Source organism: Musa acuminata, chromosome BXJ3-10 (genome assembly GCF_036884655.1).
Source record: "Musa acuminata AAA Group cultivar baxijiao chromosome BXJ3-10, Cavendish_Baxijiao_AAA, whole genome shotgun sequence".
Classification (NCBI taxonomy): domain Eukaryota; kingdom Viridiplantae; phylum Streptophyta; class Magnoliopsida; order Zingiberales; family Musaceae; genus Musa; species Musa acuminata.
In genome coordinates, this window is record NC_088358.1 from 26,984,499 (window position 1) to 27,012,020 (window position 27,522).

The 27,522-nt window shown below is 40.4% G+C and overlaps 4 protein-coding genes across 10 annotated transcripts; 2 read left to right on the forward strand and 2 right to left on the reverse strand.

Annotated features, from left to right (window-relative positions):
* Window positions 1-728: 728 nt before the first annotated feature.
* On the reverse strand, window positions 729-7,218 carry LOC135583680 (2-deoxy-glucose resistant protein 2-like). Of its 5 annotated transcripts, none has more exons than XM_065170778.1 (9): window positions 6,942-7,218; window positions 4,271-5,484; window positions 3,888-3,978; window positions 3,452-3,609; window positions 3,304-3,355; window positions 2,996-3,075; window positions 2,820-2,913; window positions 1,191-2,411; window positions 729-949 (listed from the first exon to the last, which is right to left on the reverse strand). In XM_065170778.1, the coding sequence occupies exons 2-8, from the start codon at window positions 5,357-5,359 to the stop codon at window positions 1,861-1,863; spliced, it is 2,115 nt and encodes a 704-aa protein (XP_065026850.1). In that variant the 5' UTR covers window positions 5,360-5,484; window positions 6,942-7,218; the 3' UTR covers window positions 729-949; window positions 1,191-1,860. The 5 variants fall into 5 exon arrangements, with proteins under 5 accessions (XP_065026850.1, XP_065026846.1, XP_065026849.1 ...); XM_065170774.1 differs by having other exon boundaries at window positions 729-1,039; XM_065170777.1 differs by lacking the exon at window positions 6,942-7,218 and adding an exon at window positions 6,541-6,931 and having other exon boundaries at window positions 729-1,039.
* Window positions 7,219-9,463: 2,245 nt separating this feature from the next.
* Window positions 9,464-12,048, forward strand: LOC135651029 (succinate dehydrogenase subunit 5, mitochondrial-like). 2 transcript variants are annotated; one of them, XM_065170797.1, is made up of 4 exons: window positions 9,464-9,731; window positions 10,552-10,865; window positions 10,976-11,161; window positions 11,774-12,048. In XM_065170797.1, exons 1-4 carry the CDS (start codon window positions 9,584-9,586, stop codon window positions 11,828-11,830), a joined length of 705 nt encoding a protein of 234 aa, XP_065026869.1. In that variant the 5' UTR covers window positions 9,464-9,583; the 3' UTR covers window positions 11,831-12,048. The 2 variants fall into 2 exon arrangements, with proteins under 2 accessions (XP_065026869.1, XP_065026870.1); XM_065170798.1 differs by having other exon boundaries at window positions 9,476-9,731; window positions 10,561-10,865.
* Window positions 12,049-15,776: 3,728 nt separating this feature from the next.
* LOC135650361 (transcription factor VIP1-like) lies at window positions 15,777-20,491 on the reverse strand. Of its 2 annotated transcripts, none has more exons than XM_065169591.1 (4): window positions 19,879-20,485; window positions 19,367-19,499; window positions 16,679-16,763; window positions 15,777-16,303 (listed from the first exon to the last, which is right to left on the reverse strand). In XM_065169591.1, the coding sequence occupies exons 1-4, from the start codon at window positions 20,472-20,474 to the stop codon at window positions 16,074-16,076; spliced, it is 1,044 nt and encodes a 347-aa protein (XP_065025663.1). In that variant the 5' UTR covers window positions 20,475-20,485; the 3' UTR covers window positions 15,777-16,073. The 2 variants fall into 2 exon arrangements, with proteins under 2 accessions (XP_065025663.1, XP_065025664.1); XM_065169592.1 differs by lacking the exons at window positions 15,777-16,303; window positions 16,679-16,763 and adding exons at window positions 16,786-17,807; window positions 18,368-18,450 and having other exon boundaries at window positions 19,879-20,491.
* Window positions 20,492-24,651: 4,160 nt separating this feature from the next.
* LOC103968378 (protein ROH1D) lies at window positions 24,652-26,309 on the forward strand. Its single transcript, XM_009381563.3, has one exon. The coding sequence runs from the start codon at window positions 24,845-24,847 to the stop codon at window positions 26,066-26,068; it is 1,224 nt and encodes a 407-aa protein (XP_009379838.2). The 5' UTR covers window positions 24,652-24,844; the 3' UTR covers window positions 26,069-26,309.
* Window positions 26,310-27,522: the final 1,213 nt, after the last annotated feature.

The window sequence follows — 27,522 nt, forward strand, 5'->3', positions numbered from 1 at the left end:
AAATAATAATTATAAATTAGAGAAATAGAGGATATTTTAGAAAAGATGGTTTTACATATATATTCTTTCAAAGTTGAGAAATAGCATATCTGCCCCCACCCAAATATATATATATATAATGAATGACTGAAAAATAATTTTTTTATTATTTGATCCCATAATTGAGTTTTATTTATTTTCTTGAAGTCACTTTAGAGCAAGGTTTGCTGTACCGTACCATATCGGTGTTTCAATCCGGGCTCAATACGGTACGATACCAATGTATCGGACGGTATATTAGGACGTACCGAACGGTACACCCTAGTGTATCAAATAATTTTATACTTTTTTTCATACTGTAGTAATCCAACAGTATAGTACTATAATACTGTAATGGTACCGGACGATCCACGTACCGATAACTTGTCGGACCGGTACATACCTCCTGATACGGCAGTACACTTCAGACCTTGCTTTAGAGTGAATGGGACAAATCTCATTCCAATGTTTCTCCTTCACCTTCAAATTTGAGGTAGATTTGAATGGGATCCTCAACTTTTAATTAATATTTTCAATCAAATTTTGACTTTTATCCATGAATTTAATGTAGCCTGATTGCACAGAAGTTGACTTATCGACCACACTACAAATATCAACAAAGAATCATGGTGGACTTTTATCCGCCTTGAATCGTCAATTAACATGAACAACATTCCTTGCCAATCACTCGTACCAAAAATCACAAGATATTCTATCGCAATGTTAGGTGAACTTTATATCGTGATTGCCGGATAAGATTTGGCTACAAGTCAATTGAAATGTCAATCAAAATTGAAATACTCAATTGACTGTTTCCATAATAATTCATGTTATTTACACGCTTGAAGAAGTAGAAGCACTGCCTGCCCCATCAGCTATTTAGTTGGCATAAAGGGAAATGGAGCTTCCCGATATCGTCGTAGAGACTCATCTGCAGAGAATTTGATAACCACAGCATCATCCTTCTGCCATTGCAAATTTGTTCATGAAAGGGAAGACGATGCATTACTGTGTTGCAGAGCTACATGGTGCCAAGCCAAAAAAAAAAAAAAAAGACTTATCTTAGCAAGGGCTAAAATAAAACACAATGATTGTTGTGATTGCAAGTATAAATTATTTTCCTTGTTTTTTTCACTTGGATTGTTTGATCTACAGATGTTACAGAAGCATACCTGTATAAACATAAGCTTGTATTGAGTTGAAGTTCAATGAGAAGGCTCTTTGTGACGGGTCTTGAATATCTGCTTAGCAAGCCAAAACAATGTTAATGGCCGGTCTCACGAAGAACACCAGTAATTCGAAAGATACAATTTTGTGGATGCCTCGAACAAGCAAACCAACATCCTTGATCTGAATGTAAGAACACCGTAGCCATCTAATAATATTCAGCTGTTATTCCCAAAAATAGATAAGTGGTTACTTGCAACAAAGGATACATTTCTGACTATAACAAAACTGTGCTGGTTTTGCTGCCCCATTCCACAACCACCTCTTTTTCTTTTTCCATAGAAACAAGGGAAAAGGAAAAGGATAAAGCGAGGTCCTTTGCTGTTCCCAATCATTTCACTCTGTTCTGTCTGAAAAATGGAACATCAGAACATGGAGCCTTTGCAACCATATGCTTTACAGTATACCACCAACTCCTAAAATTGTATTCCCGAGCAAAGCACCAGATAGATCATGGCCATGCTGTCATAAGATGCATATGTCAGATAACCATAACTGATCTTCCAGAGATGTCTGTGGTGTAAATTAGTTATCTGTAACAATCACATAATGTGCAAGTATCAGATCACCAATGTCGTTTCAGTTATTAGTTATTGCACATTGTCTCTTCTCGCTTCATAATTGAACAGGCAATCCATAGTTATGGAACGATCTGATGGTTCCATCACTTCCTGCAGTTACAATCACCAAATTCCATGTGCCCGCCATATGAGCGAGGCTCCAATAATCATGATGGAGATGGCTACTACGCTCACAGCTATGATCAGGCTGTATTTGAGGCTTGGTTTGCGAAGGGAGCTTCTCCTCAGGCCATGTAGCTGACATCTTTGACGAACCATCAGAAAACAGCCATGTCCCAAGAGAAAAGCAATCTGAATTCTTTAACCAAGGGAATGGTTCCAAAATTTTGTGTGGCAGAGAGGAAATCTGAGTGTTGTTGCCAACATCAGTTTCTCTATAGCCCACGCCAGGCCATGGCACTGCAACAGATACTCCTCTGGAGAAAAAGAACTCAGATGAATGAATTGACTTGGCACCTATGCATGGTAGGTTGCCTGATCCATTGTAGTTCCAGATATAGACATTGGAGTCCTCACCCACAGATATAATGTGTCTTCCATCTGAACTGAATGATGCAGACAATTGACTTTTGGCTTTCCTGTGTCCTACATTGTTTATCAAATAAAATATAAGCAAATAAGTAGAATTTATCAAGAAAGATTATCAACAATTGCAGTTGATTGACATGTTACCCAAATAATAGACATTTACACTCCTCTTCTCGCAGAGTTATTCATATTGCATCCATGTTGTATATCGACATAGGATGTGTTATTCATGTTGTATGCTCAAATATATATCAACAAGAGCTCATAAAAATTACATAAGTTTCTCGAAGAATCAAAGTTCTCTTCAAAAGATCTTCCAGTTCAAGAAGCTAGGTCGAACAAAATCAACAATAATGAACTATCTCTAATCAATGTTAGGCTAGCACATGCATATACATATATCCAAACAAATTCAGCATATCAAACCCGACTTTAAGAAAGTTGAAAGGTGAAATTATGCTAAACCTTTGAATTTGAGGATGACATCAACCCCATCACATATCCGAATTCTAGAATCTGCTGATGTGATCATAATTCTTCTAGAATCTTCTGGGCAAAACTGCAAGGATGAAGACTTATGGGTGACAAATTTTTACATAGAACAACAAGCTTGGCAACCATAACAGAGTCAGATGCCTTACCTGCAACCCAGTAATTCGCTTGCCAGAAGACTTTTTTTTACTGCAGAGACTTAATTGCAGGTCAAGTTGAATCATTTTAGCTACATTCAGAAAAGAAAAGAGAAATGACAAACAGGAACTGAAGAAGCTATGAAGTAGAACTAAATTCTATATAAAAGGGACAAGGAAACTTCAATAAGGAGGTATATCAATAAAAATGAAAAGAATGTGTTCTATAAAGAGACACAAGTTTTCTTTTTTCATTTTTTTGCTGAAATGAACAAGACTGGTGAATGCTTAAAGAGGATTTATCAAAACCTGAAATATACCTGAGCAACCGTAAAAGCGGCAGTCCCCTTTAATAGAACCAACAACAAATCCCTGTTCAATAGGAGGAACAATGTCAAAATGACGGTGTTGCTGAAACATAAGAAATTAGGCAATGCATAATTGTGAGTACTGAAGTCAGAAAGAAACCTTTCCATCTGGCTGGTAACAAATAGCAGTTACGATGTCCTTTGTATCAACCCAATCAGTCACTCGATTCTCCGGAATTTCCCAAATGCGAACTTTTCCATCAATTGAACCGCTAATAAAGAATCTATCCTCAATAGGGTTGAACTGAATGCATGTCACTGGTTTTCATAGACAATGAAACAGAATCAGAGGAAGTTATCCTTGAAAAAAGAGATGAGCATAGCAAACCAATTAACCCGACTACAAAAGTTTGCACTGCAAAATAATTCTAAAAATATCAACACAAAATGCTAAGACATGTATGAGAACTAAAACCAACTCGGCTTATGCATATAAAGAACTAAAACAGCCATGTACATACAAATATTGAATATGTATCAAAAAGCAATTGAAAAGAAACAAAAAAAAAAGAATATTTTTTGCTTCTCATGTTTACCATAATCCTTGTGTTGGAAAATCTTAAGGCATCCGTCGCAACCAACTTTCCACAGGCGTACAGTTTTATCTTTAGATGAGGTCAGCAGATACTGCAACAAAAATTGGAGTACAGTAAATAAGAATGTGGCAAGTTTAATACATACTACAAAAGACGTGAAACAAAAGGTTTTCAGCAATAGTTTAGTTTTAAAGTGTTATAGCATGTGACAACTCAGAAGCTAAGGAGAAAGAATAAAACCCTGATATCATCTTAGAGAATGAATTATGATTTTACAGCTAAGAGATGACACTGTTTTTGGCAATGGAACTTCAAATACTAGCATAGAAACAGAAGATATGAAAGTCACTTCTGATTAAGGAGCTAGGTTCATTAGAACTTACATTGGATTTGGACCAAGATATGTCCAAGATATCATTTGTGTGCCCCCTCAGTTCTTGCAAAGGAGTTTCCTCAATCTTAAAAATTTTTTTTGGAATAAGAACAGGAGCCAAATTGCTATCTTTTCCAGGAACCAGCTTGGTGTCTTTGATCTTACCAACAAATGTGGATGATCCTTCTGGAGCAACACATGTGCAAGAACTTTCAACTTGAATAATCTGCCAAATACATATGACACAATCTTCACCACCACTTGCCAGGTACCTCCCAGTTGGACTAAATTTCATGGTCCTAATCAAACCCTTGTGTGCTTGAATTTCTTGACCCATGTATAGTGCAGTTAAATCCTTGCAACTTTTTCTATATCGATGAACCCTTGTTCCTATCAACCTGGTTAGTTTGGACTTTTTAACAGAAATATCATAATTGCTTGCTCCCACACACTGCCTCCTCTTTCTGAAACTTCTCCACCAGTTTAAATATTTGTTTTTCTTTGGATCAAGACTGCAGACAGTCTTTTCACCAGAAGCGGCAGCCTCTCGGCGTAATAACTTCTGAGCAGACCATGAAAGGCCAAGTAAATCTTCAAACTCATGCAGCGTTATCAACTTGCCCGAGCCAACTTCTTTCAACGTGCTAGGTAAACCATCTTGCCGAAGCTCATGAACAATAAATTTCCTACCGCTATCGAGATCTCTTATACAACATAAAGAGTCTTCAGATGCATCAACATCAGGAGATGACATACCATTCGAGACAGGACCACTGCTTTCCATAATTCTTTCCATGTCCCTCTGATTTACTGATAAATCCACTGTCGACTCTTCAGTACACATAGAGCAGCCAACTGAATCCACAGAACAGACTATGGGAGATGGCGCAATTTCATCAAAACCCATTCCTCTAAAGAACCTTTTTCGCCTATCCTGAACACTCATTGGCTCCCTTGTCCATAATTCATATTCCAGTGTCCGTAGCTCCAATTCTTGAGATGCAACAAAAGAGTTCTCAGATGATGAGGAATCTATGGAAGTCCTGATCTCATCATATGCGTCAAAGAAGTTATCTTCTCCCTTGTCAAAGCTCAGCATGTTTAATCAGATTGCTGCCCAGAAGCAGAACCAAACACCATTTAGAAAGCTCTTCGTGCCATTTTAAGGACCATAAGCATAAGATTCACCAAAGGTAATTCAGTCTCCTGAGCCCGCTGCTGTACCTGCATTTAGAACAGATGGGGGAAACAATCAGAAGCACCAAAGCGCAAAGGACCAAAATGTAAATTCTATGCATTAAAACAGCATCAGCAGCAGCATTGAAAGACCAGAATTATATCAACAACAGAGCATATTGATTCAATGACATATGTAATTTGTTATAAAAGCAAGATAGGTATATACATATATTTAGCGAGAAAACATCACAAATGATTTCACTCCTGCAATGCTTCAACTAATTTCCAATTCATAAAAAATTATACTTTTTGAAGCTCTCTATATACTGGTGATAGTTTCGATCCAAACACCACAAAACGCCAACTAAACAAATGTGGAAGAGAAAAGAAAAAATCAGCAACCCTAGAATTTCAAATACTTGATCGAAGATCTAAAAGAAAATGTATTATATATTTAATTTAAAACGCCAAACCCCTAAAAGCCAAAACCAAAAGCAAAACATTAGGCACACTATTTCATTGCAAACAGTCGAAGAGAAAACAATCACCAAAAATGTCCGAAATAGCATCTGAAAATATCAAATGCAACATATAAATATGTAAAGTAGACCAAAAATCGAATTTTTTTTCTAGCGCAAATGCCTAAAATTCCAAATAAACAGCACCTCGAATTCTACGAATCAACACCAACTGATTGCGTTCACGGTTCACCGTCACCGGCAGGATTCGAATGAGAACTCCTCCGGTTCTCCCTAAGATATTAATCTGAGGTCTGTGTCTCGGCAGCGACAATGGCGCAGGACTAAAATCTAAACTAAACTACAAAAGACGCCACCCCTCGAAGCCCACGGGGATGTAAAGAAGAAAGAAACCAATGACCCAACAGCCTCTCGATCCAGCCACCCTCGCCCGCACGAGCCCCAGACACGGGCGGCGGTGGCACGCTTTCCGAGACTCTCAATGACATAGTTTAAGAAGTCTAAACTGGTTTTATTTTTACCGTGGTTTAAGAATACTAGTAAAGATGGGCTTTTGTATTCCATTCCCTTTCTCGTCTGCAATAATGGTGCTTTTTATGGATCGCAGTCGCGGAAAACGAACCGGACAGGCTTGTCGATAGCCCGCTCAGAGCTACAGAAAGCGATCGCTCTTGACAGGCGGTGATCTCGTCTCCAACCGACAGCTGCCATCCTCTCTCTCTCTCGCTCCCCCCACGAGCCAGTGGCCTAGTGGTAGCAGTAAAAGAGTTGCTGTTGAACGACCATGAACTATGATAGGGGTTGGAGGCTTCGCCTTTCCAGCTCGCTACCAAAGGCTCGCCCCGGTCATTAAAGGCGCGTCCTTGAGCGCTCCCGAGGCACGCCAAAGATCGCTGCCTCATTTTGGCCGCATCAAGATCCAATCTTTGTCATTTATGTCGACCAGTACTCGATCCGGCATCCTGATTCCACGGTGACAAAACTAGGTCTCTAAACTTTGGGGGGTCAGATTTCAGTACTTACGGGCGAACTGAAAGGCCTCCCCCGATCGCGACCGCGTCCTCATCGCTTGCATTGGCGGCTGGGTACAAGAACTCCATCCATACTCCGCAAGAACCGCCCCAACTCCGACCGCTTCTTGCCGTCGAAATAGGTGGCGTCGATGTCTGCCGAGAGACTCTCGAATTAGAATTGCTCACACGAACTCTGGAGGAATCGAGAAGCGGGTTGTGGCGGTGGTGATCGTGGTGGGAACCATATGTAGGTGAGAGGACGAGGTCGAGCGGTTCGCTTCCGGATACGGTGAACCGTACTAATGGACCGGCCTAAACATTCTTTCCCCCATTAGTTATATATATATATATATATATATATATATATATATATATATATAGTATTATTTTGAAAAAAAGAAACTAAAAATAAGATATACCAATAAAAAAATAAAACAACAAATGGATAATTCACCCATGGATGACACGGTGATGGCATATCATTCAAGCAATGGAGTTCATGCTAGGGGTTATAGGTCAAAAGCACCATACGGAAAAGAAAGGTGGAAAGCTGGACACTCTGTTGTCTTGTGCTTTCAGTACAAAAGGTGCTTTAGTGGGGGATTTTGTGCTTCTGGACCTGTCTTTGTTGACAAAACACTGCTCTTACAGTTCCCTGTGCTGATGGAATATTCCAACTCAAAGTCATTTCTCACCTTCAAGACATGGATGGGGGTGGATAAGCACATCAGAATCACCCGACAACACTATCTCACTTAAGCTCCATCAATGCCTAAGCTGTCCTGTACTTGTTGATGTCTGCAGTACTGCTTTGAGAAAACAGTGTATTTACAATGTCCTATTTACACTACAACAAAAGATAATATGATTGTTCTGAACGCACTGTTCTGCAGTAGAAAAGATGACATCAAGCAGTGGGCTGGAAATCCTCTAGAAGACACTCTATGCTTGGATGAGGAAGAATCTCGAGTGCAAGTATCAAAAATAAAAGAGTGGGGATGATGTTTACTTGGCTGCAGGAGATGCAGTGATTGAAGATCTCTCTCTCTCTCTCTCTCTCTCTCTCTCTCTCTCTCTCTCTGTGTGCAGAGAGATGCAGTACTGTAGGATGCTCTCACAATACGTTGACTTGTGGTTCTCACATCAATGGAGCTTTCAGATAGGATTAATGGCACCTAATATAAGTTCCAAACTCACCAAACTCCAAAGACGATTCCAACAGGCATATCCCTGCATTAATTGCCAAAAGGTGATCTGAAAGCATAATAAATTGCGTTCTTTGACTTGCAAGTGATATTCTACTCATCCAATATGCCAAAGAAACCTCCAACATGATCTTGGTTAGTGTGGGATCTGCACGAATCACCACCTAAACCTTTTTGCATTTATGTGGGGAAAGATCTCTGCCATCTGTGAGATCACAGTGCTCATGAGGCTCAAACAAAACTAATCAACCGGCGTGGAAGATCACTGATCTCCCAGATTCACCATAAAATACTTGGAAAGATCTCTAATCATGTGGAGACAATCTCCCAGTTGGTAAGCAGCTGCTTAATGTGCAACCTGTAAGTGTTGACAATCTTCACCTAATGAATGATGACAGGCACCACTTGCTCTGTTTCCATTCACAACAAGTAAACAAGAAACATATTCAGAACATTCAGCAAAGCTAATGGTAAATTTCAAAAGTGTTTTCTTGACATGAAACAAGCAAATCAGGGAAGACTAAAAGCAGAACAGCTTTTCTTGAGACACAACAATGACCAGCTGCGTTGAGGCTTAGGTAGGGAGGCAGGCAGGCCAGTGACCCATACAACATCGCCATCAAGTTTGTCGACTTCTTCAGCTCATGGATGAGCGACACTGCTTCATTGGCGTCTCTCACATGGTGTTCCTTGAAATCAGCATAGACTTCTTTAGGCCATTGCAAACCTGCCTCAAGAAGACCAAGATGTTCTTTCACCGTTTCGGATCTTGGAGATGTTTAGTCACACCCAAGGCTGTCCAAGGCAGAAAGGTGCTCCGGTGCCTCCAAAAGGTGGCACAACACCAGCTAAAGATCCCAAACACCGCCTCATTTTGTCTCCACAGACATCCCTGTGACGACCTACACCCTATTCCTATATATATATATATATATATATATATATATATATATATATATATAATCCTTTGGTGAGGTTGTGCATCAGATTTCTTCTTAGTTCCCGTCGGCCCAACCCAAGCCGACCGGATGAGAAATCGGGTTGTGGTGGAGACCGGGTTTGCTTGTGTTAGGGAGGAGGGACAACTTGATCCGAACTGATCGAGTCGCCACATTGGGCTCATGATTTGAATCGGACTGACCATCGTCACGAACCGGATTCATATTTCTAATTTTTATGGTCACCATAAAGTTGATTAATTCGATTTTTGAGCGGAATTGTAGACCGTAACTTCGACGAAACAGGGAATCCCGAACCCGGCGCAACAGAGCCGTTTCAATCTGTCGCCGCCTGAATCGTGGCATCAAGTGGGGAAACGGGTCGATTCGTGTCCGAAACGCACCCGATTCGAGGAGAAGCGTCGAAGACCCTCGTCTTTCCTTTTCGCCGTTGTTGCCTTCTTTGATCTGATCTCGATTTATTTGGAAGAGAAGAAGCGGAGGAGGAGATGGCGACGATGCTGCGATCCCTAGCTGCTCGGAGGCACCTGTGGTCGTCATCGGGTTTGGTGAGGAGCTATTCCTCTCATCAACCCACCGCTCTTGTCAGCAAGAGCTTCACCCGGTCACTGCCCCGACGCATTCACCCCATCTCAGGTGCCGATCGTTTCTTTCGTTCTTCCGGTCAGATGATTGAGTTTTCCACGATGTTAAAGATGCGAGCAGTACTAGCAACATATATGACTACTTTAGTCTTAATTGTTGTGTCCAACGATTGCAGTAGATGAACTCTGTTGAGGCTAAAAACTAGCATGCGTCCTTTAGAGTTTCATTGAAGATTTTGAGTTCATATCCAACTTTTGTTCTATTCTGATAGGATCAGAATTTTGCTTAACAAACTTGCTATTTAATCTTTCTTGGTTGTTCCAATGTTTTAGGGCAATCTACCTATACCATATGCTATACATTTAGTTGCCTTCGCTTGAGGTGGTTGGCCTCAAGAAGTGGATCTCGAAAAATACAGTAGGAGAGGAAATTCGTTTCTCTAGATTTCGTCCTTGTTCCTCCATTCTGTATGATAGCACCTTTCATGATCATTGCTTTGATAACTGAATGCTGCTTTTTCTCCTAGTTCTAGATTGTTAATTGCCAAACCTGGACTTAGTTATGGAATCTAGGTAATTCATGTCATACTAAACTGAGTTAACAAATATAATAGAACAATAAATGCAAGCATAGGAGACATATAAAATCATGTTGACAATGTAAATCCTTGTAGTTCCTTTATAACCATAGAATTAAAATTACTCTGGGTTTGGAGTAATATATATATATATATATATATATATATATATATATAATTTTTTTTTTTTTCTACTATACATCTCAACAAGTATCTTATTGTTTTTATGTTGTTACTAATATAACCATGTAAATTTAAGGTTGTGACATGGAACTTGTTTTCTGCATGTGCAAGATATCCCAGATTGTAGTTCTCCGTTTGTGAATCGTTTGAGACGTTCATTTAGTTGCAATGTAAACCAATTGCCTGGCATAGCTGACCCTGACATAGAAGCTGCCTTTAAGGATTTAATGGCTATGAATTGGGATGAAATTCCAGACTCAGTCACACATAACACAAAAAAGACTCTTTCTAAAGCCACTGGAGATGAGACTGGTCAAGAGGCTTTGGCAAATGCCTTTCGTGCAGCAGAGGCATCAGTTGAATTTTCTGGGATTTTGGTATCTCTTAGAATGGCGCTTGATGATTTGGGTGGCATAAGTGGTGAGGTATGTTGATTGTGTCTCTCCACGCATGTGGGAAATCATCAATTCTTGATGTTAATTCGAAACTGGCTGCTTCTAGTCTTTGGTATTCATCGTGTGATTGTGGTTCGCAGAATGTTGGGCAACTTCCAGAGTATCTTGAGGATGGCATAAAAACTGCATATAAACGGTACATTACGTATCTGGACTCCTTCAGTCCAGATGAAACCTATCTGCGGAAAAAAGTTGAAACAGAGTTGGGAACAAAGATGATACATTTGAAGATGAGATGTAGTGGAATTGGTTCCGAATGGGGAAAGGTAACTTTTATTTTCGTATTAATAATCCTTTTATCCTTCATGAATCAAAACATAGCCATATTTATGCATTAGCATTTTGTTATATCAGGTGACATTTTTTTCGCTTTTCTATGTATAAGCTGCTATGTTTGTTAAACTGTTATCGCTCCATGTTGCTTTTAGAAAATTCCAACTCCTATACCCCCTTGAAAGTTTGATGTCAATTCTTTGTATTTCTTGTCACCTGTCAGTTTCTTGGACTTGTGCTCAGTTGTCAGGGGACAACTTGTAGCATATTTAGCCTCTATTTTTTTCCTTGTAAATATTTATGATTTTATGTATGAGTTTGTTTGAGTTTGACTGTTCTTTGCTTCGTCAACAATAATGGTCTAGTTTCTAATATGATAAAAACTAAAAAGTATGAGTGCAAATTATGTAACAACAACAAATCATAATATCTCAATTATTTGTATATTCGTGAAAACGAACCTTTATTACTTTAGTTGTTTGTTGCTCTAAAATCTCTTCACATATGAATGTTAGCAAGTTTTGGAAGTCTAGCATACATTTGATTCGCCCACTCTTTCATGTTACATTTGCAGAAGACTTATTCTCAACATCTTTGGCTTGCAGGTAACACTTCTCGGCACTTCTGGGTTATCCGGGTCCTATGTGGAGCTCAGAGCTTGAAAAAAAGATCATGAGAGTGACTCCTAAGCTTTCCTATCGGCAGCTGTCTTGAATAATAGTGGATATTGAAATGTATCTAAAACAAAAGATATTAGCTATGTCATATTATGTTTTCAGGGATTACTCCTCATCAACAAAAAGTGACTTTGCATGTGAATGGAAAGTTGCCATGTTTCTTTTTCCAGCCTGCTGATGAAATATATATATATTTTTTCTCAGTGGCCTTTAAAGTTGTTCTTTTATGTCCTCCTGTTGCTTAAGCATCACCATTATTTTTCTTTGCTCTCCTAGGACTCTTGTTTATGCATTTTAAACTACATTTTTAATTAAGATTGATAAATTACTCTTTCCAGATGCAAACATTCTTTTCTCAAAGAATTGAATACTAAATGTTGAAATCTGCCCAAAACTCGAGCATATATGCAAGCTGAATAGTTTTGGCAGATACATATGTAACATCTTAAGAACTGATATAAAGATGGGTTCTAGTAATTTGATGACTTTTAAGAGCTATATGAGGTATTCTAAGGAACAAGAGCAATTTTTACATTCATGTTATCACAACTCTTCCAAAATTGACTCGAGGTAAATTGTCAAACTTTCTCTCCCTTTGTTGGTGGTGGTTATGTATCTGTAAAATGACTAATCCATTTCATTGACTTGTATCTAGGTTTCATCTTTTGAACGATTTCTTTTAACTTCATTTTCAAGTTGTGCAGCTTTAACTTACATTTAAATTCTTGTCATCTAAAGTTTTGTTGTCTGATAAAGGTGGTTCGATTGAACTTTTAAGTTTACCTTGCTTTTGGACTGCATTTATAATTTAATCATCAACTGTCCCCAACTCTTTATAGGGCTTTCTTGTGCTCTACTTCTTTAACAGATTTATGGTTGAGAAGAGATGGAGTTCCATATTGGTTATGGCGGAGGTATATGTTGTAGCTTGTTCAAAATAGGAGAGCAACTGAAGGTAAATCTTGTTGATGGATTGTGGAGGTTGCTCATTTGTAAGTCAAAAGTCGATGCTGTTTTCTCTGCTAGATCCTTCATTGCACACTTCAATTGGTTGATTGTATCGACCAAATTGTCTTCTTTTCACTAAAGCAGCATTACCTTGGGTTGTTTCCTTTCCAAATTTGTTCTTCTGTCATTTATTATTTTTCTTTGGGATGGCAAAACCTTCACTGAAAGAAAGTTTGCATCAAGGAAATTGCCAGGCATATGATGCTGACCATGGAGTCATGGATGCCACGTCAGCGTGCTGAAATGTTATATAGATGAGACAGCCTATTGTAGCCAAAGTCTCATAATCCACACTGTAAATTAAGTGTGATTGAGCTTCTTTAGAGATTGTTATTTCTATTTAATTGTTTCTTTCTAATCTGAACTCGTTCCTCATATTATTGCTCTCTTGTCATATGCAGTTAGTAACATCAGTTGTCCAGCCTCTACTGTCACCTAGCTATTATAGTCTACATGTAGACCAAGAACACACTTTACTCACTGGTCTGCAGGGACCATGAGATGTGTTCTTCCTACACTGGTGATGACCAAGCAAGCTCCCACATATTGTGCATTTGGTCTGTTGGGACCAGGAGGAGTTATCCTACCTTGTTGATAATGTTTGCAGGATGATCAACCATGGCACCGAGGAATGTTTTAGCTTGTTCCAACTTCATGCAGCAACTTAGTCGAGTGTCTGCCTTAGATATAGATGCTCATAATTGACAGTACATGTTTGAAGCTGTGGTGGTGGGACTTTCATCTGCCCTAACATGCTCGATACTATCGATCTCATCGAGTTTTCCGGTAAGACAAACATCTTTGGTTGAATTAAGATCATTCATGATTTGACATGCAGTCTTTTTGGTCATCGAGTTGTGGCACAATTTTATGCAGGATGGCAAGAATGTGCTGTGGCAGTACTGCTCCTCTCTTGGGTTGGGAAAAGTCTTCACAGATCACGTCATCTCATTCATGATATCCTCCATCGCACAACCATGTGGATATCTTTTGGGTTTGTTCACCTACACCTTTACCCACTCTCCCACACACAGGAGAGAGGCTTTCATCCAGACATGTTACTGAAATAAACAAAAGGAAAAGTTGATGATGTACCACCCCCCCCCCCCACACACAATGAACATTCATCATCAAACCCATTTCCTCCTCCTATTCTAAATGATTAAAGAAATAAAAGGGATTAAAGTATATATAATATTATAGATATGATATGTATTCACCAATGTTTTAGGGTATCCAAATGCAAGGGAAGGGTGAATGTGTAGATGTGTTTTATATATATATATATATATATATATATATATATATAAAGGGATAAGTGATGAAGATAGAATTTGAGTTTGTAAAGAGATATTATCTTATAAAGGAAAACAGAAAAGAACTCTACATATGTAGGTAGTATCATTACAGTCTTTTCTTTCACGTACAAGATTAAGAAGAGGCAAAAGGAATACACAAAGGTTTGGTCGAAGGAAAAGAAATACAACTGCATCCGATCTCCATCATGCAGTGGTTGCAGCAGGTCTCCCTATTACCAGTCGTTTCATCTCTTTCTCTCTCTTTCTTTTTGATGTTCGACTGAGAGCAGAGATCTCAAACTCCTAATGCATGCTGCATGTATCGCAGCTGCAGAAACGAAAGGAAGTACAGAAGAGAGAGTTGCCTTCCGAAAACAAAAAGTCATGTACGTATGACTCTTCAAGGAGAACTATCTCTTTCAAGTCCCATGGAGTTATGCTGCTTTGAAGGCCCCGATGGTGGTATCGGCCGCATCCCCTTAGGCGAAGAACCGACGATGACAAAACCTGGAGCACTCTTTCTCCCCAAGGCTCTTCCTCTGAAGGCTTGCATGTCTCTGTGGCCATGGCAGCACGAGACCACTAGAAAAAGAAGAGGAAGAAGAAGAAGCCACGCTGCTAGAATGGAGTCCCTCGTGAGATGACCCATTTGGTAAGAGGAAGACAAGGCCAAGTGGAGTGGTAGGGAAGAAGAGCTTCGAGCGTCGGTAGATGGAGAGATGGTGTGGCATTAAATGAGAAGAGGTGGACTAGGATTTGAGGAGCGACAGTAGAACGAAGTCGAAGTGTAGTGGTGGGGTTGAGGTGAGACTAGAGGTGGAAGAAAGGGACCATGTCGCCATAAGGCGAGGAAGGGGGTGGGCGTAATAAAGAAGGAATGGAGAGGAGGAAGCAGAAGCAAAAGAAGGGAAAAGTGGGGCATGTCGAGTGAGTATATGAGTTGAGGGGGGTGTCAATGGCCGACGGAGGAATTGGAAGCTGTTGTCTCAGTCCCAAACAACGTTTACCTGTCTCCAGGATTTTGGTAATGGCATGGAGGTGACAAATGGTTGTACATTATTTGATTGTGGATGTTTCAAATTACCGAAACAATCATAATAAAAAGATGATATGCATAAATTTTTTACAAACGACAAGTGATTAAGACGTGATTAATTTGGTCATAATATTTTGTTATGATCTATCTCTTTTCCATTAACACTTTAAAAAAACTTATTGGACTTTCGATAAAAGACTGATGTTTTATGCATACAAATTTGTTGAATAAGTTTTCGAATCCTCAAAATTTGATGAGCATGATATGATATGTTATATTTTTCTAAATGCATATTGAATCGGACAAGTTATCGATGTAAAAAAACATATAAAAAATATGATGAACTATAATAAACCATAGAGAAGATAAGAGAAAAAAAAGAGACATTGACCACTCTTGATTTTTTTTTTTCTAATTTTACTAAAACCCTTCAATCAATTCTTATCTAATCATAAATTTTAATTTAATATTCTAATATAATTAAGAAAAAAGGCGATCCAACCATGAGAATATACTTACTTGCTTCACAGGAATTAAGAAATCAAGATGTTCCCACCCAATTTTCCAAACCATGCATTCCAAAGAAGAGTAACAAATGATGCTTTCTTGCTTGCTTTGGTGAAATTTAGAAGAGACATCCCATTTCCACTACTCATCATGAAAAGGATAAGCAGTTTGATACACATCTCAGAACTGTAGCAAGCAGTCTGCAACTTATACATCCTTCTGGAGTTGAAGACATTGCAACACATTCATGACATGACCAATAATTTCATCTAAAGTATACGAAGATACGTAGAGTATCTTGATGCTACAATGCCCTTCGCTAATAGTATTTACAGTGGATTTGGCAAGCCGGAGTCGATTCAGATGAACGACAAAGTTCTCACGTAAAGTCCATTGGATCATCTAGGCATTGGCCACTAGGTGACTTATTATTTGAGGACTCTTGTGACTCAGACGCATGGAGATGCTGAGCTTGATTGCTCGAATGAGAATAGTAGTTCGGTACGCTCTGCTGAATCACAATGTTATGAGGATTTCCATTTGCCCTTGGAAGTTGCCCGGTTGCTTTCTTAAGCCGCTGGACTTCTTCTCGCAAAGTTTCATTGAGAGCTGCACAAAACCATAAAAGCTTTTCATGATAAGTGAAGTACCATTAGGTTCCTTGAGAATTTAGTTTCTTTACGGAAAGCAATTTGTCTATTTAAGAATGCTAAAGACGTGGAATATTTGGATTATATGGTAACTGTGTCAGTCGATGAATTCATGATGTAAATAACATCTTGTGCATTTGGTGACACTTGAACAAAGTAAAAGCATGATCATTTGTTGACTCCAAGAAATAATAAAGAAATGTCATAAGTAACGTTTTGTGTCAGAGTCAAATTGTTTAAACAAATGCATGGTGGATTTGCTTTTAGCATTAATTTCTAATTGGTTTACAGTAATAAAATGGAAAAGTATCTACAGTTGATCGTTAACACCTACCCTCACGAAGTTGAGCTTGTTGCTCCATGGAGTGCAATCGCAACTTGAGTTCTCTGTTCTCAGTAGTCAAACCAGTAGTATCTTTCTGGGATTTGTTAGGAAGTTGGACATTAGTCATGTATTCAATATATAACAAAATGTGGGGTCATTGACAAGTAAACTACTTTCAGATGGAACAAATTGAAATCATAATCAATGCTTGAAAATTAAAAAAAAAAACTTTTGCCCTTTTGAAGAAATTAAAAACAAATATGTTATTTTGCTCTGGTCAAAAGAACTAAAACGTAAAATGCAAGGATGTTTAAGGGAAACACAACAAAAAATAAATTGCATATTTACATGAGAATGCAACAAACACCATATCTGCTATTAATTAACATAATTTCTAAAGGAAGATAAATAGTTCAAGATCAACGAGAATCGACAGGAATGGAACTCCAAATGCAGAATCACGAGGGTAAAAAAAGAAACAGAGGTCCAATGTTGAATCATTGGCTACTCATTATTGTCCTTTTTCGGCGAGAAATTATTGACAAGAAATCATAAAGAGAAAATGGAGCCATATCTGGCCAACTTGCCCTACTCTTTTAAGCTCAATGTCCCAGTTACTCCACTTGGCTACTTTTTTAGGTTAATCCTTAGTTGTCAGGAAGCATCAAATAATGATGTCATAACAATTTTGTCATGATTCCAAACACCATGCATAATCTAGTATAACGCATTAGAGATACTTGTGCATTTCTTTGATTTTCCTACCTTCATCACCACAATTACTTTACCAAGATTTGCTGATCTTCCAATGTTTAACCATTAGTGTAGCCATTTGCCAAGTTTGCTTCAATCTAAAGCTGCTAACAATAGAATTTTCAGATTTGATTCTCTGCTTTGCAACTTGCCCCTACATTATGACTCTGGTCAACAGACAGGTGCATGAAGTAGGAAAAAATTCTTTAGTTTCATCTGTTACACTATACAGAGTCCATGTTGCTCCATTTGAAAAGTATATATTCTCCCTGTCGACTGCATCCCAATTCACTTACCTAATTCTATTTCCTTGCTTGATCAGCTCATGTTCATCAACATATATAAAGATCCACATCTGATCCTCCTGTGTTCCTTCCTCTTCCATCTGTCTTAATTAGCAAAATTAGCTCCTTCACAAAGGCCACACATGAAAAACAAAATAATTTTAGAACTGCAAATTCCTTTCTTTGAATATATTGGATCTAATTTTTAAAAAAGCATGCTTTCCTTTCTGCAAGTAATTTGACTTTAATGAAAGGTTAAATTTCTTTGTGTTGTTACACTGTCACTCTAAAAATATGATCACAGATCAGGAGAATTAGGAAGATCAGAAAGAACTGAAAGAAAAAGAGGAAAAGGAAACTGATAAAGGCCAGTTAGGGAGGCATTTTCTGATGCTATGGTGGCAATGGAGCAAAGAGACTGCAACAGTTGAGAACGGTGAGTCATAACATCGAAATATTTGTCATCGATATGGCAGTAAACTATAAAGTTCACAAAAATTGAACTTTGAAATTCCCACAAAAGTTATCGTTAGCAACTATAGCTCCAGTGCACATTTTACTTTATACCGAAAATAGTATTATTGAAAAATAGAAGTTAAAATTAACAAGCTACAAGCTATGATGTCCACACCACAATATTCATATGTCAGACCAACTTCACCTTCTAATGAAAGCCAATTGATAGATTACACCGATAGGTCTAAGAGGATCTGAATAAAGTTGCTTGTTGATTTCAGCAGCAAACTACACAAAGAAAGCAATACTTTATACCATTAATAGATGAATTAAGAATGAGTGAGCTGACTAATCAGAAAGCACAGAAAAGGAAGAAAATAAGAGGAAAACATACTTGGAAATTTATCGGACAGGCTATTACATGTATGTGTTGCATAACACTGATCAGGGGTTTCAACAGCATCCAATTAGACCTGTTTAAAGTAATGACTATTTGGGTATTGGAATCTAATCGGAGTCTGCTTAGCAACTTCTAGATAGAAATAGATACGTCACTCCTTTACTAAGAGATCCAATCGGCCACCTCCTCAATTCTTCTAGTTAGATTAAAAACATAACTCTTAAAATGAAATTTGTAAAACTACTTTTAAAATTTGTATACTGATCACCATGATTAAACAAGGCTATAGAACTATTGGAGACCGAAATAGTAAGGAGCTTCAAATTAGTCAAAATAATCTGAGTACAAGAGAACATTGGTCACTGTTGGCTTCACTTCACATGAGTAAAATTAGAATTTAGAAATGTTGAATACATGGTGACAGTCCGAAATAACGTTTTATGATAGCCCATAGAATGACATAAATGCAACTTATGGATGTTAATGAGATCCGCTGAGATGGGAGTCTGAACTGATTATTTGACATTTCAAAAGTCAAAAACACTCAGTTCTGGCAGTAGTATACAGATCATACAATAGCCAAATAAAAAAAAACAACAATGCAACAACCAAGACTTAACACAAATTAAAAACTCATCAACCAGAAGGTGTGTAAACAGTATGAACCCTTAATATAACTGCAATATGGACTCCTGACAGTAGACAGACTGATCCCTTTAGTTTAGGGAGTATCGTATAAATTTAGTCAAATTACAATCTTTAAAAGGAAAGACAGTAAACCCTAAAGCTAACAATATCTCCTACCTGCAGAAGTGTAAGCTGTGTTGAGAGAGAGGTTGCCTCTGTTTGGAGTGTTTGAACCTTTCTTTCAAGTTCACTTGTATACCGAATCTTCCTCTCCTTCGAACGAGCAGCAGATTGCCTGTTTGCAAGAATCCTGTGGCACAAATCCAACAATCATAATCATGTCGAGATTCTAGAGTCAAAATATCTAAGTATTTTATTAAATTGTGTGGAGTAAATATCTCTTGAAAGATAATAAAGAAGGGGTTTTTCCCCCTTTTTTTGAGAGAGAGAAAGAAACACCGTCCGTCGCTGTCCAAAAGCAAGATAAAGAAGGGATTTTGGATTAAAAAGAACCTGCTAAATCGCATTTTATCCTCACATAAATAAAGATATAAAGAAAAAGTAAAATAGCCGACAGAACAATGAGGAAATCAATCGTGGAATTAAAATCAAACAAAGGTCCACAATTTGAGGACTGTAGATTTTTAGGACATATGAAAGCAAAGGAGGACGGGGAAAAAAAAGCAGACCTTTTCGCACGCTTGGGATCGATCAGTGCCAGCTCGGCGAGCTTATCAGATGCCATCTCCTTCTTCGCGAAATCCGACAGCGGCGGCAACGACTCCTGCTCGAGCGGCGAGGCCGCCCCGTCCATCGACCCGCTCCGCCGGTGGTGCCCCTTACTCTCCGACCCCAAGACGCCGTCGTCGCCGCTTCCAGCTGCCGCGCCCTGGAACGACAGCCCCTCGAACAACGCGGCGTCGACCGACAGGCTCCTGAGGTGGGCCCCGGGGACTGGCCTCCCCGTCGCCGCGATCGGGGCCCCGCCGTCGCCGGAGAGGTATTCGTCGGAGAAAGAAGAGAAGTCCATGTCCGGGATCCCGAAGTCGAGGTCGGAGTAGCAGAGGAGGTCGTCGGGAACGCGGATGAAGGTCTCGGAGTGGGCCCGGCGGTGGGCGGCTCCGCCACCGCAGCCGCCGACGCCGAGGCCTCTGGGGGTGGGGAGAGGGATCTGCCCGAACCGGGGGTTCGTCGGCTGCAGCGGCCCGGCAGGGTCCATCGCAGGGTGCTCGGAGATAGGATGGTGGAGGTTACGCGACGAGGGTCGGCTTGCGAAATCGTACATACGAAGAGCAAAATGGAGGGAGGTAAAGGGCAGCTGACGGGGCCCGCATGTGGATCCGTGTGGACAAGTGGGGGCTCTAAACGGAAAGGCAGGTAGAGGGACGGGTGGGAAAGTAATATTCTTTGTTTTTTATTCTTTCCCGCGGGCGATCCCCTCCAACAGTATCGGACCGATCGGGGGGCTATGGCGGCGGGCCCACATTTAGTGGACGGTTGTAACATGAAAACTTGGAAGATTCTAAGTATTTCAGATGAAGGAATGGCTGGAGGGGATCCGCAGGCTACAGCGTCGTCCGGACCCTTTTGTGATTTGACACGTGTTGAGAGACTTTTGTGGGTGATGGTTGTGACGTGTATGATTTGCTTTGTAATCCGGTCAGCTAAAAGAGTGTGAGTGGGTGCGTTTGCGACGAATCCTCGTCTCCCACCGCCAGACGCGTGACGCAACGTGATTGGAAAGACAACACGTATTTCTCTGGGACCGAATATCGGGCCCACCAGTGTCTCCTCGAGTATTTTTTTTGGCTAAAAACCTTTGAATAGACCATATTATATCTTCCGTAATGGCGGAGATCACTTGTCTCAGCCAAGGCAGGAAACAGTTTTTTGCCTTTTCCGTGTTGGTGGGTCGAGATAAGATTTATTTATTTATTTAGAATAAAAAGGGGGAAATAGCCATTGTCTCATGTGAATTATATGTTGCAAAAAACCAACCCCTAATCATTATAATTAATTTATTATAAAAAGAGGCACACAATTAGTATACAAATGTCGACAGTTCGAAGTATCATAATTATGACTAGTTTAGGGAATTTTTTTGAATTATGAATGAATTAAAAATATATATATTTTATATAGGTTTGTGCTGACATGAATATCTCATTCTGCTGATTAAATTGTACCGTACGATCTATATCCGGTGGCTATTATTTGGCGCCTTTGCGCTATAAAAGAAGTTTTTAGAGTCCCATAAATAACAGAGTTAGGACGCTAATCCAGCCAACGTGGCCACGTCCGAGCCAAGTCGTAGCTCGAGTCGCGGAACGAAGCGGCGTCCAAATGTTCCAGTCAAGCGACCACTATAAAGGTCAATAAAGTTCCCGCTCTCGTGGGAGCAAACTGTGCGCTCGTCCCCCAAATCGCACTTCCATTCCCTCCCAAATCCGCGCCTTCTTCTCCTTCGATCCATCGCCATCGGGTAGTAGTGGCAGCTCCTCTGGAACCTTGCACGTCGATTCCCCACGAAGGACCTTTAAGAACGAGGTAGGATCTCCCTGTACAACTCAGCGCTCTTCGGATCGTTAATTTATTGCAAGAAATGACCGTTTCCGTTGTTTTCTTGTCATTGTCCATTCTTGATTCTTTGGAATTGGGTGAGAAATCTGATGTAAATATGTTGGCTGATCTTGATCTGAGTGTCTTCTTTCATATGAATAAACCCTAGATTGAATGACCTTTAGGTTTCAGTTAATATGTTGGTTTGACGGTTTCTGTTCTAATTTAATCTGGCATTAAAATGATCATGTGAGAAGTATTATGAGTACGTATTCGTACATTACGATAATATGGATATCATAAGGAAACATTTCAGATTAGCTTTGCTGTTTATCACTGTGATTACAATGGACTAGATGTTACTGGATTATTGAATCATTACTCGATGACATATTCCTATAAGCTACACATAAGCTGATACATTTTGCATCTTTTGGCCCGATTATTATGTTATTGTCATTTACCCATGAACAACTTATATCAAGATTAACTACCTTGATTTATGATCATCTAAGAATCCCTAAGAAAATTACTTGGGTTGAATGCTTGGCATCATCTCCGCAATACATTGGCTTGGTTGAGATTATCATAGTAAGCAAAGAAGGGAAGTAGCACAACAGTTGTTTCTGTACAATCCAAGTCAGAGTTTGTCCTTCCACAGTGTTTAAGGCAATGGTGGGAAGTGTATAAATATGATAATTCATTAAGCACATCAAAGTATTAGGATCTGGATGCTTACAAGCTCACCATTTTCTTGTCACTGCACTCTTTGTCATCTTTGTCACATCATCATGCATCCATTGATATGGATGATAGGTCTTGTCTCTTCATATGGCTCATGCATTATGAGCGATTAATTCTATCGCATACAAGTTCAAAACCTCAGTGGCTTCGTCCTCAAAAAAGTTAATGGTTGTTGGTTTGGATGGGTAGTGACTTCAAAACCATCACATTTCATGAGACACCAGAAACCCAAATCAGGGAAAGAAAAGCGATATTGGCTTGTATATATTGACTTAGTTACCTATTTATAACTACTGAACTTAAGCATTTTGGTCAGGTTCCTCCCATTTGCAGGCTTCCATTAATTGCCTCGAAGCTATTAATTGTGATTGAGCTTCCCTGTCATTTTTGGGGAAATCATCTGTTGGAACACATTGCAAAGGCCTTTTCTTGAGGTCTATCAGGTTTGTGTTTTCAGAATTGGCCCTGCTTTGTATAAATAATTATCTGGGGCATCACAGGCTTCCTAAGATTAGCTAACTATTATTCTATCATCTGACTCTTATGCAAGCTTGAATTCTCTAATCGAGTTTGTTTAACAAATAATCTTCATGATGATAGTCTAGTCCCTTAAAATTAATTGCCAGTGATTATTTGTTGTACACATAAATTTTTAACTATTTTTTATATTTGCTGCGACATGATTACTGTTGTTTCTAATTGGTTCATATTCAGGTTCTTTTGGTTAGGTTTGTGATTCAAGAGCTCCCATTGTCTTTCTTCATCACATTCTACATTCTGTCAGCACTCAGTGGCTTTCTTTAGACCCTCCTGAAAGGTTAGCATTGCTGTTTCACATAACACGGTGAACATTTCCATGGCATCATTTTTTGCTGCTTAATAAGAAATAAAAGAGCAATGGGAAGAAAGTTCTGTTTAGAGGAAGCTCATATTGTTTTAGAATTATATATTCATTCTCAGGCTTTCTCTTTTTTTTTTCTTGAACGGAATTCATAGAATTTTGAACTATCAAAAGTTTATTACCCTTTGAACATAAAACAGTTGTATTTGGTGAACTTAATGATGGTCAACGATAGCAACTATTCTGCTTTCATTATTAGATTCCTTTGTATGTCTGTTGGCATTTTATATAGTAAATAAGCAGTCTGTGATGCAAAATTTGACCTCTTTGACATGTTCTCCTTCACCTATAGATGTAGCAGAGAAAAGTCAATAAGCCTTCAACTCTTATTTGAGTCAATTTGAGTTCCTGATAAGAGTGACTGAATGGCATACCTTTGTTTTGTATGAACTCTATAGGTTTGCTTATCTTCTCCCTCTTTTTTTTTATTCTAATTTTTTAATTTAAATCGGGAACAACCCGACAACCTTTCTATCGGACGAACTCTTCGAGGGGTATGATTCGAATCCTTGTTTTTGTTTCATTCATCTTTCCGTTGACATGCTGACATGACAAGAGGATGGGCCTGAGATAGCGTGTTCCGTCATTTCCGCTGCTGTAGGCAAGCGCGAGCACTGGCCTTTTGAGCTAAACTATAACACGGAGAGGTTCTCTTCGTTATCCTTTCTAATAGATATTTTCCTTCCATTCGTCACTGTCAACGTTATGTTGGTCGGAAGTCCTTTCACCAGTTACATTTTTATTTCAGTGCCTTCCCCTACCAACATATTCTTAAACACGGGATCTTTGACCCGTTCCAAGTTTCCAAGTTCTTCGGGTCCGCGTGGGGCTTCGAAATGTCCAAAAAGCCCTCAATCCTTGCGGACGGAGTGGGTGTAAATGTGAGAGCATCTTCGTCTATTGAACCTTAATCTTCCAGAAACATTCCGCGCACGCGCGCGTACTCGGTCCCCGCGGCTCTCCGGGGAAGAAAGCCCGTCCGTGTCGCTTCGAGATACGTAGAATCACAGATCTCAAAGCACAAATGACTTCATGGCACTGCTGCTACGCGGGCGCGCTGTGTCGCGGTCCGCGTCTCGCCCGCGTCCATGGGCATTGCGGGCTCCTTACGCCGCGGTTAACTTGGACATTTTATGTTTTATTTAGAAGGGCATATCCCGCTTTGGTGGGACATGGCAAGTCGCGGTCTCCTTTCCTTTCGTTTCTTTTAAATTTGTCCGCGTATTTGTTCCTTCCGAGGAAGGTTCATAAAAGGCGCCTCTTCGCCTCTCTCCTACCCTCGATCATCGAAGGTTTCCAAGCAAGCCAACAAGCAAACGCTACCTCGACGAAGGTCTTCGGGGTAGTGTTTCGCTCCCTCCAGTCTCTTTCGTTTTCCTCTCATTCCCGCCCCCACCTTGAAACATCTCTTGCTCCGTAAGAATGGATTGAGTGGTTCGGTTCCACCGAGAATGCCCGCTGCGGTCTACCAGGGCTTGTCCTCCTCCTTCTCGCCCTCCCTCGGCCGGTTCATCCCAAGCGTCCGCGGCGACCAGATCCACGCCATTGACGCCCGCCACCACATGGCCGCTGGCGCCGCCGCCGAGCAGCCGGATCTGCTCGCCTTCCAGCGCTGCGTCGCTGAACACTTCCTCGACCTCTCCGTCGTCGACGCCGATGGTCTTCTGTCCCTTTCCTGGCTTCGCAAGCTCCTCCATTCCTTCCTTGTGTGCCATGAGGCATTCCGGCCCCTCCTCCTAGACCGCTGGTCGCTCATCGCTCGCCCACCCCTTGACCGTCTCGTCGCCGACTTCTCAGATCGCACCGTCAAGGCCCTCGACATCTGCAACGCAGCTCGGGATGGCGTCGACCAGCTCCGCCGCTTGGGGACCCACCTCGAGATCGTGGTTGCCGCGCTTGGCCCCGCCGCTGCTTCCTCCGCCCGCCACGGACACCGCGAGGGCCAGCTCCGCCGCGCCCGCAAGGCCCTCGCCGAACTCGCTGTCATGCTCGACGACAGGGACTCCGGCTCGATCCCCTCCCACCGCAACCGCTCCTTCGGCCGCAGCGGCAGCGGCAGCGCTGGCTCCTCTTCGTCCTCCTCGCCAAGCGGCAGCCGCCGTCTCTCCCACTTCCGCTCCCTCTCCTCTAGCCTGTCCCGCTCATGGTCCTTAGTGCGGCAGTTGCAGGCCATCGGGAGCAACATGGCCGCACCTCGCGGCCACGAGGTCGAGGCCACCGCCGGACTCGCGGTGCCCATCTACACGATGAGCGCGGTGCTACTGTTTGCGATGCGGTCCCTGGTGGCTGCGATCCCATGCCATGATCGCAGCAACCAGGCCCACTTTTCCATTCCGCGGACCTTCCCGTGGGCAGCGCCTATCATCTCTATTCATGAGCGGATCGTGGAGGAGTCCAAGAAGAAGGAACGGAGGAACTCAACCGGACTGCTGAAGGAAATCCAACAGATCGAGAGGTGCACGCACCAATTGACGGAGCTGACACAGGCCAATCAGTTCCCGATGTCAGAGGAGAAGCAGGAGGAGCTGAGGCAGAGGGTGGAAGAGTTAGCACAGGTCTGTGTGGTCTTGAAGGAAGGACTTGGCCCGTTGGAACGCCAGGTGAGGGAGGTCTTCCTTAGGATCATGTGCAGCCGCATTGACGGTTTCGATCGCTTGTCTCAGACTATGCAATGAAAGCTCCCATTTTTTGTCCTGTGGCAGAAACAACTATCTGATGCTAATGATATGGGGTCATTGTCATTACAATTTGGAATGAGAATAGAGAAAAAAATGAAGTGAAGTAGATAAAGTGAAGGAATTGATATAGAGCAAATGAGTCTTCATTCACACAAATAATCAGGTAGTACTTTTGTATTTACCATGATAAATTGTGTGTAAAGCATATGACCAACTATTTCTGTTGCTGATTCGCATACACGGCTCTCTAGTATTGTCTTGGCCTTTTCTTTCAAGTTGTCTGTCCAAATCTTCAGCCCTTCATGGAAAGCCATGGTCAATTCAGGAGTGCTTGAGTTTACTCTTTCTCCCCCAAGCCTCCGCATGTTGGCTCATGTCCTTCAGAAAATTTTGTAGAATTAACTTTCTCTTTGATAGAAAAGAAGTATAATTCCAAAGTTGTGTTGTTTGGTTTCTTGCTCTTTGGTCTAATCTAACCTAAAAATGTCTTTGCATCAGTGGACTGTATTTTGGATTTTGCAGATTGTCGATCACTGTTAAGTCATGTAAGCTAGACTTGTATTAGTTTCTCCATAATATTTAGTGACTCCTTTTTTAATATGTCTTGTTGTTTTGTCTGCTAGGTTGTATATGAACATTTAAAGATGGCTGCACATGACAAACAAAAACTTCTTTAGAACTGTACAAGGGAGAACTGGCTAAGATAGCATGAGCGTCTTCCATGATGAATCTCCAGTTGGGAAAAAGGGTTACTTATATAAGTTTAGAAACATATTCAGAATAATCCAAGGGGAAACTGGTTCACATAGTATGACAGAGTCCAATGAGGAAGCTCTGGTTAAGAAATATTGTTATTTATACACATCAGTTGGACTTCTTGGAAACAAATATCATATTTTCTGTGCTGTCTTCTGAATCATATGCAATTGGTGTTTGGATCATAGTTCATGTTGATGGCTCTTGCCAATGGATGATTGAATGTTTGCTTAAAAATGTTGTTACATTGGGATGAAGTTGTTATTGTGCTATGATGTTTGCTTGTCTTTGTTCTGGTAGTAGTTTGATCTTCTTACAGCAACAGCAAATATCACTTTCATATAAAGCGATAGTTTTAACTATTGGTTTGTCATCATCAATGTATTTCCTGAATCATTTAATATAAACATATCAAATAGGGGTGAGGACACTTGTCACTTTGTTTTCCATGTAAATTTTTCTTATGAAGTCAGAGTATCTATTCCTCTTCTTTCATTGGGCACAGTTTGTTGCTTGTGTAAATCAAAAACTTATGTTCACTGCATTGCTATAATGTATATGGCATCAACTGGAATCTTAATGTCCATACCAAGGATTGTCATACTGTAGGGCATATTAATGTCTGTTTGTCATGTTAGATCAGCATGATTATATGCAAGCCAACACATGCCAAAAATTAGCCAAGTCAGCACATA

Excerpts from the sequence above, each read along its gene's own strand:
- LOC135583680 (XM_065170778.1), bottom strand. The coding sequence starts at position 5,359 with ATGCTGAGCTTTGACAAGGGAGAAGATAACTTCTTTGACGCATATGAT. Across the intron at positions 2,914-2,995 it reads AGCGAATTACTGGGTTGCAG|TTTTGCCCAGAAGATTCTAG; the intron begins GTAAGGCATCTG and ends TCATCCTTGCAG. Across the intron at positions 2,412-2,819 it reads TGTCATCCTCAAATTCAAAG|GACACAGGAAAGCCAAAAGT; the intron begins GTTTAGCATAAT and ends TAAACAATGTAG.
- LOC135651029 (XM_065170797.1), top strand. The coding sequence starts at position 9,584 with ATGGCGACGATGCTGCGATCCCTAGCTGCTCGGAGGCACCTGTGGTCG. Across the intron at positions 9,732-10,551 it reads ACGCATTCACCCCATCTCAG|ATATCCCAGATTGTAGTTCT; the intron begins GTGCCGATCGTT and ends TGCATGTGCAAG. Across the intron at positions 11,162-11,773 it reads TTGGTTCCGAATGGGGAAAG|GTAACACTTCTCGGCACTTC; the intron begins GTAACTTTTATT and ends TTTGGCTTGCAG.
- LOC135650361 (XM_065169591.1), bottom strand. The coding sequence starts at position 20,474 with ATGTACGATTTCGCAAGCCGACCCTCGTCGCGTAACCTCCACCATCCT. Across the intron at positions 19,500-19,878 it reads GATCCCAAGCGTGCGAAAAG|GATTCTTGCAAACAGGCAAT; the intron begins GTCTGCTTTTTT and ends TTTGTGCCACAG. Across the intron at positions 16,764-19,366 it reads CACAGCTTACACTTCTGCAG|AAAGATACTACTGGTTTGAC; the intron begins GTAGGAGATATT and ends AACAAATCCCAG.
- LOC103968378 (XM_009381563.3), top strand. The coding sequence starts at position 24,845 with ATGCCCGCTGCGGTCTACCAGGGCTTGTCCTCCTCCTTCTCGCCCTCC.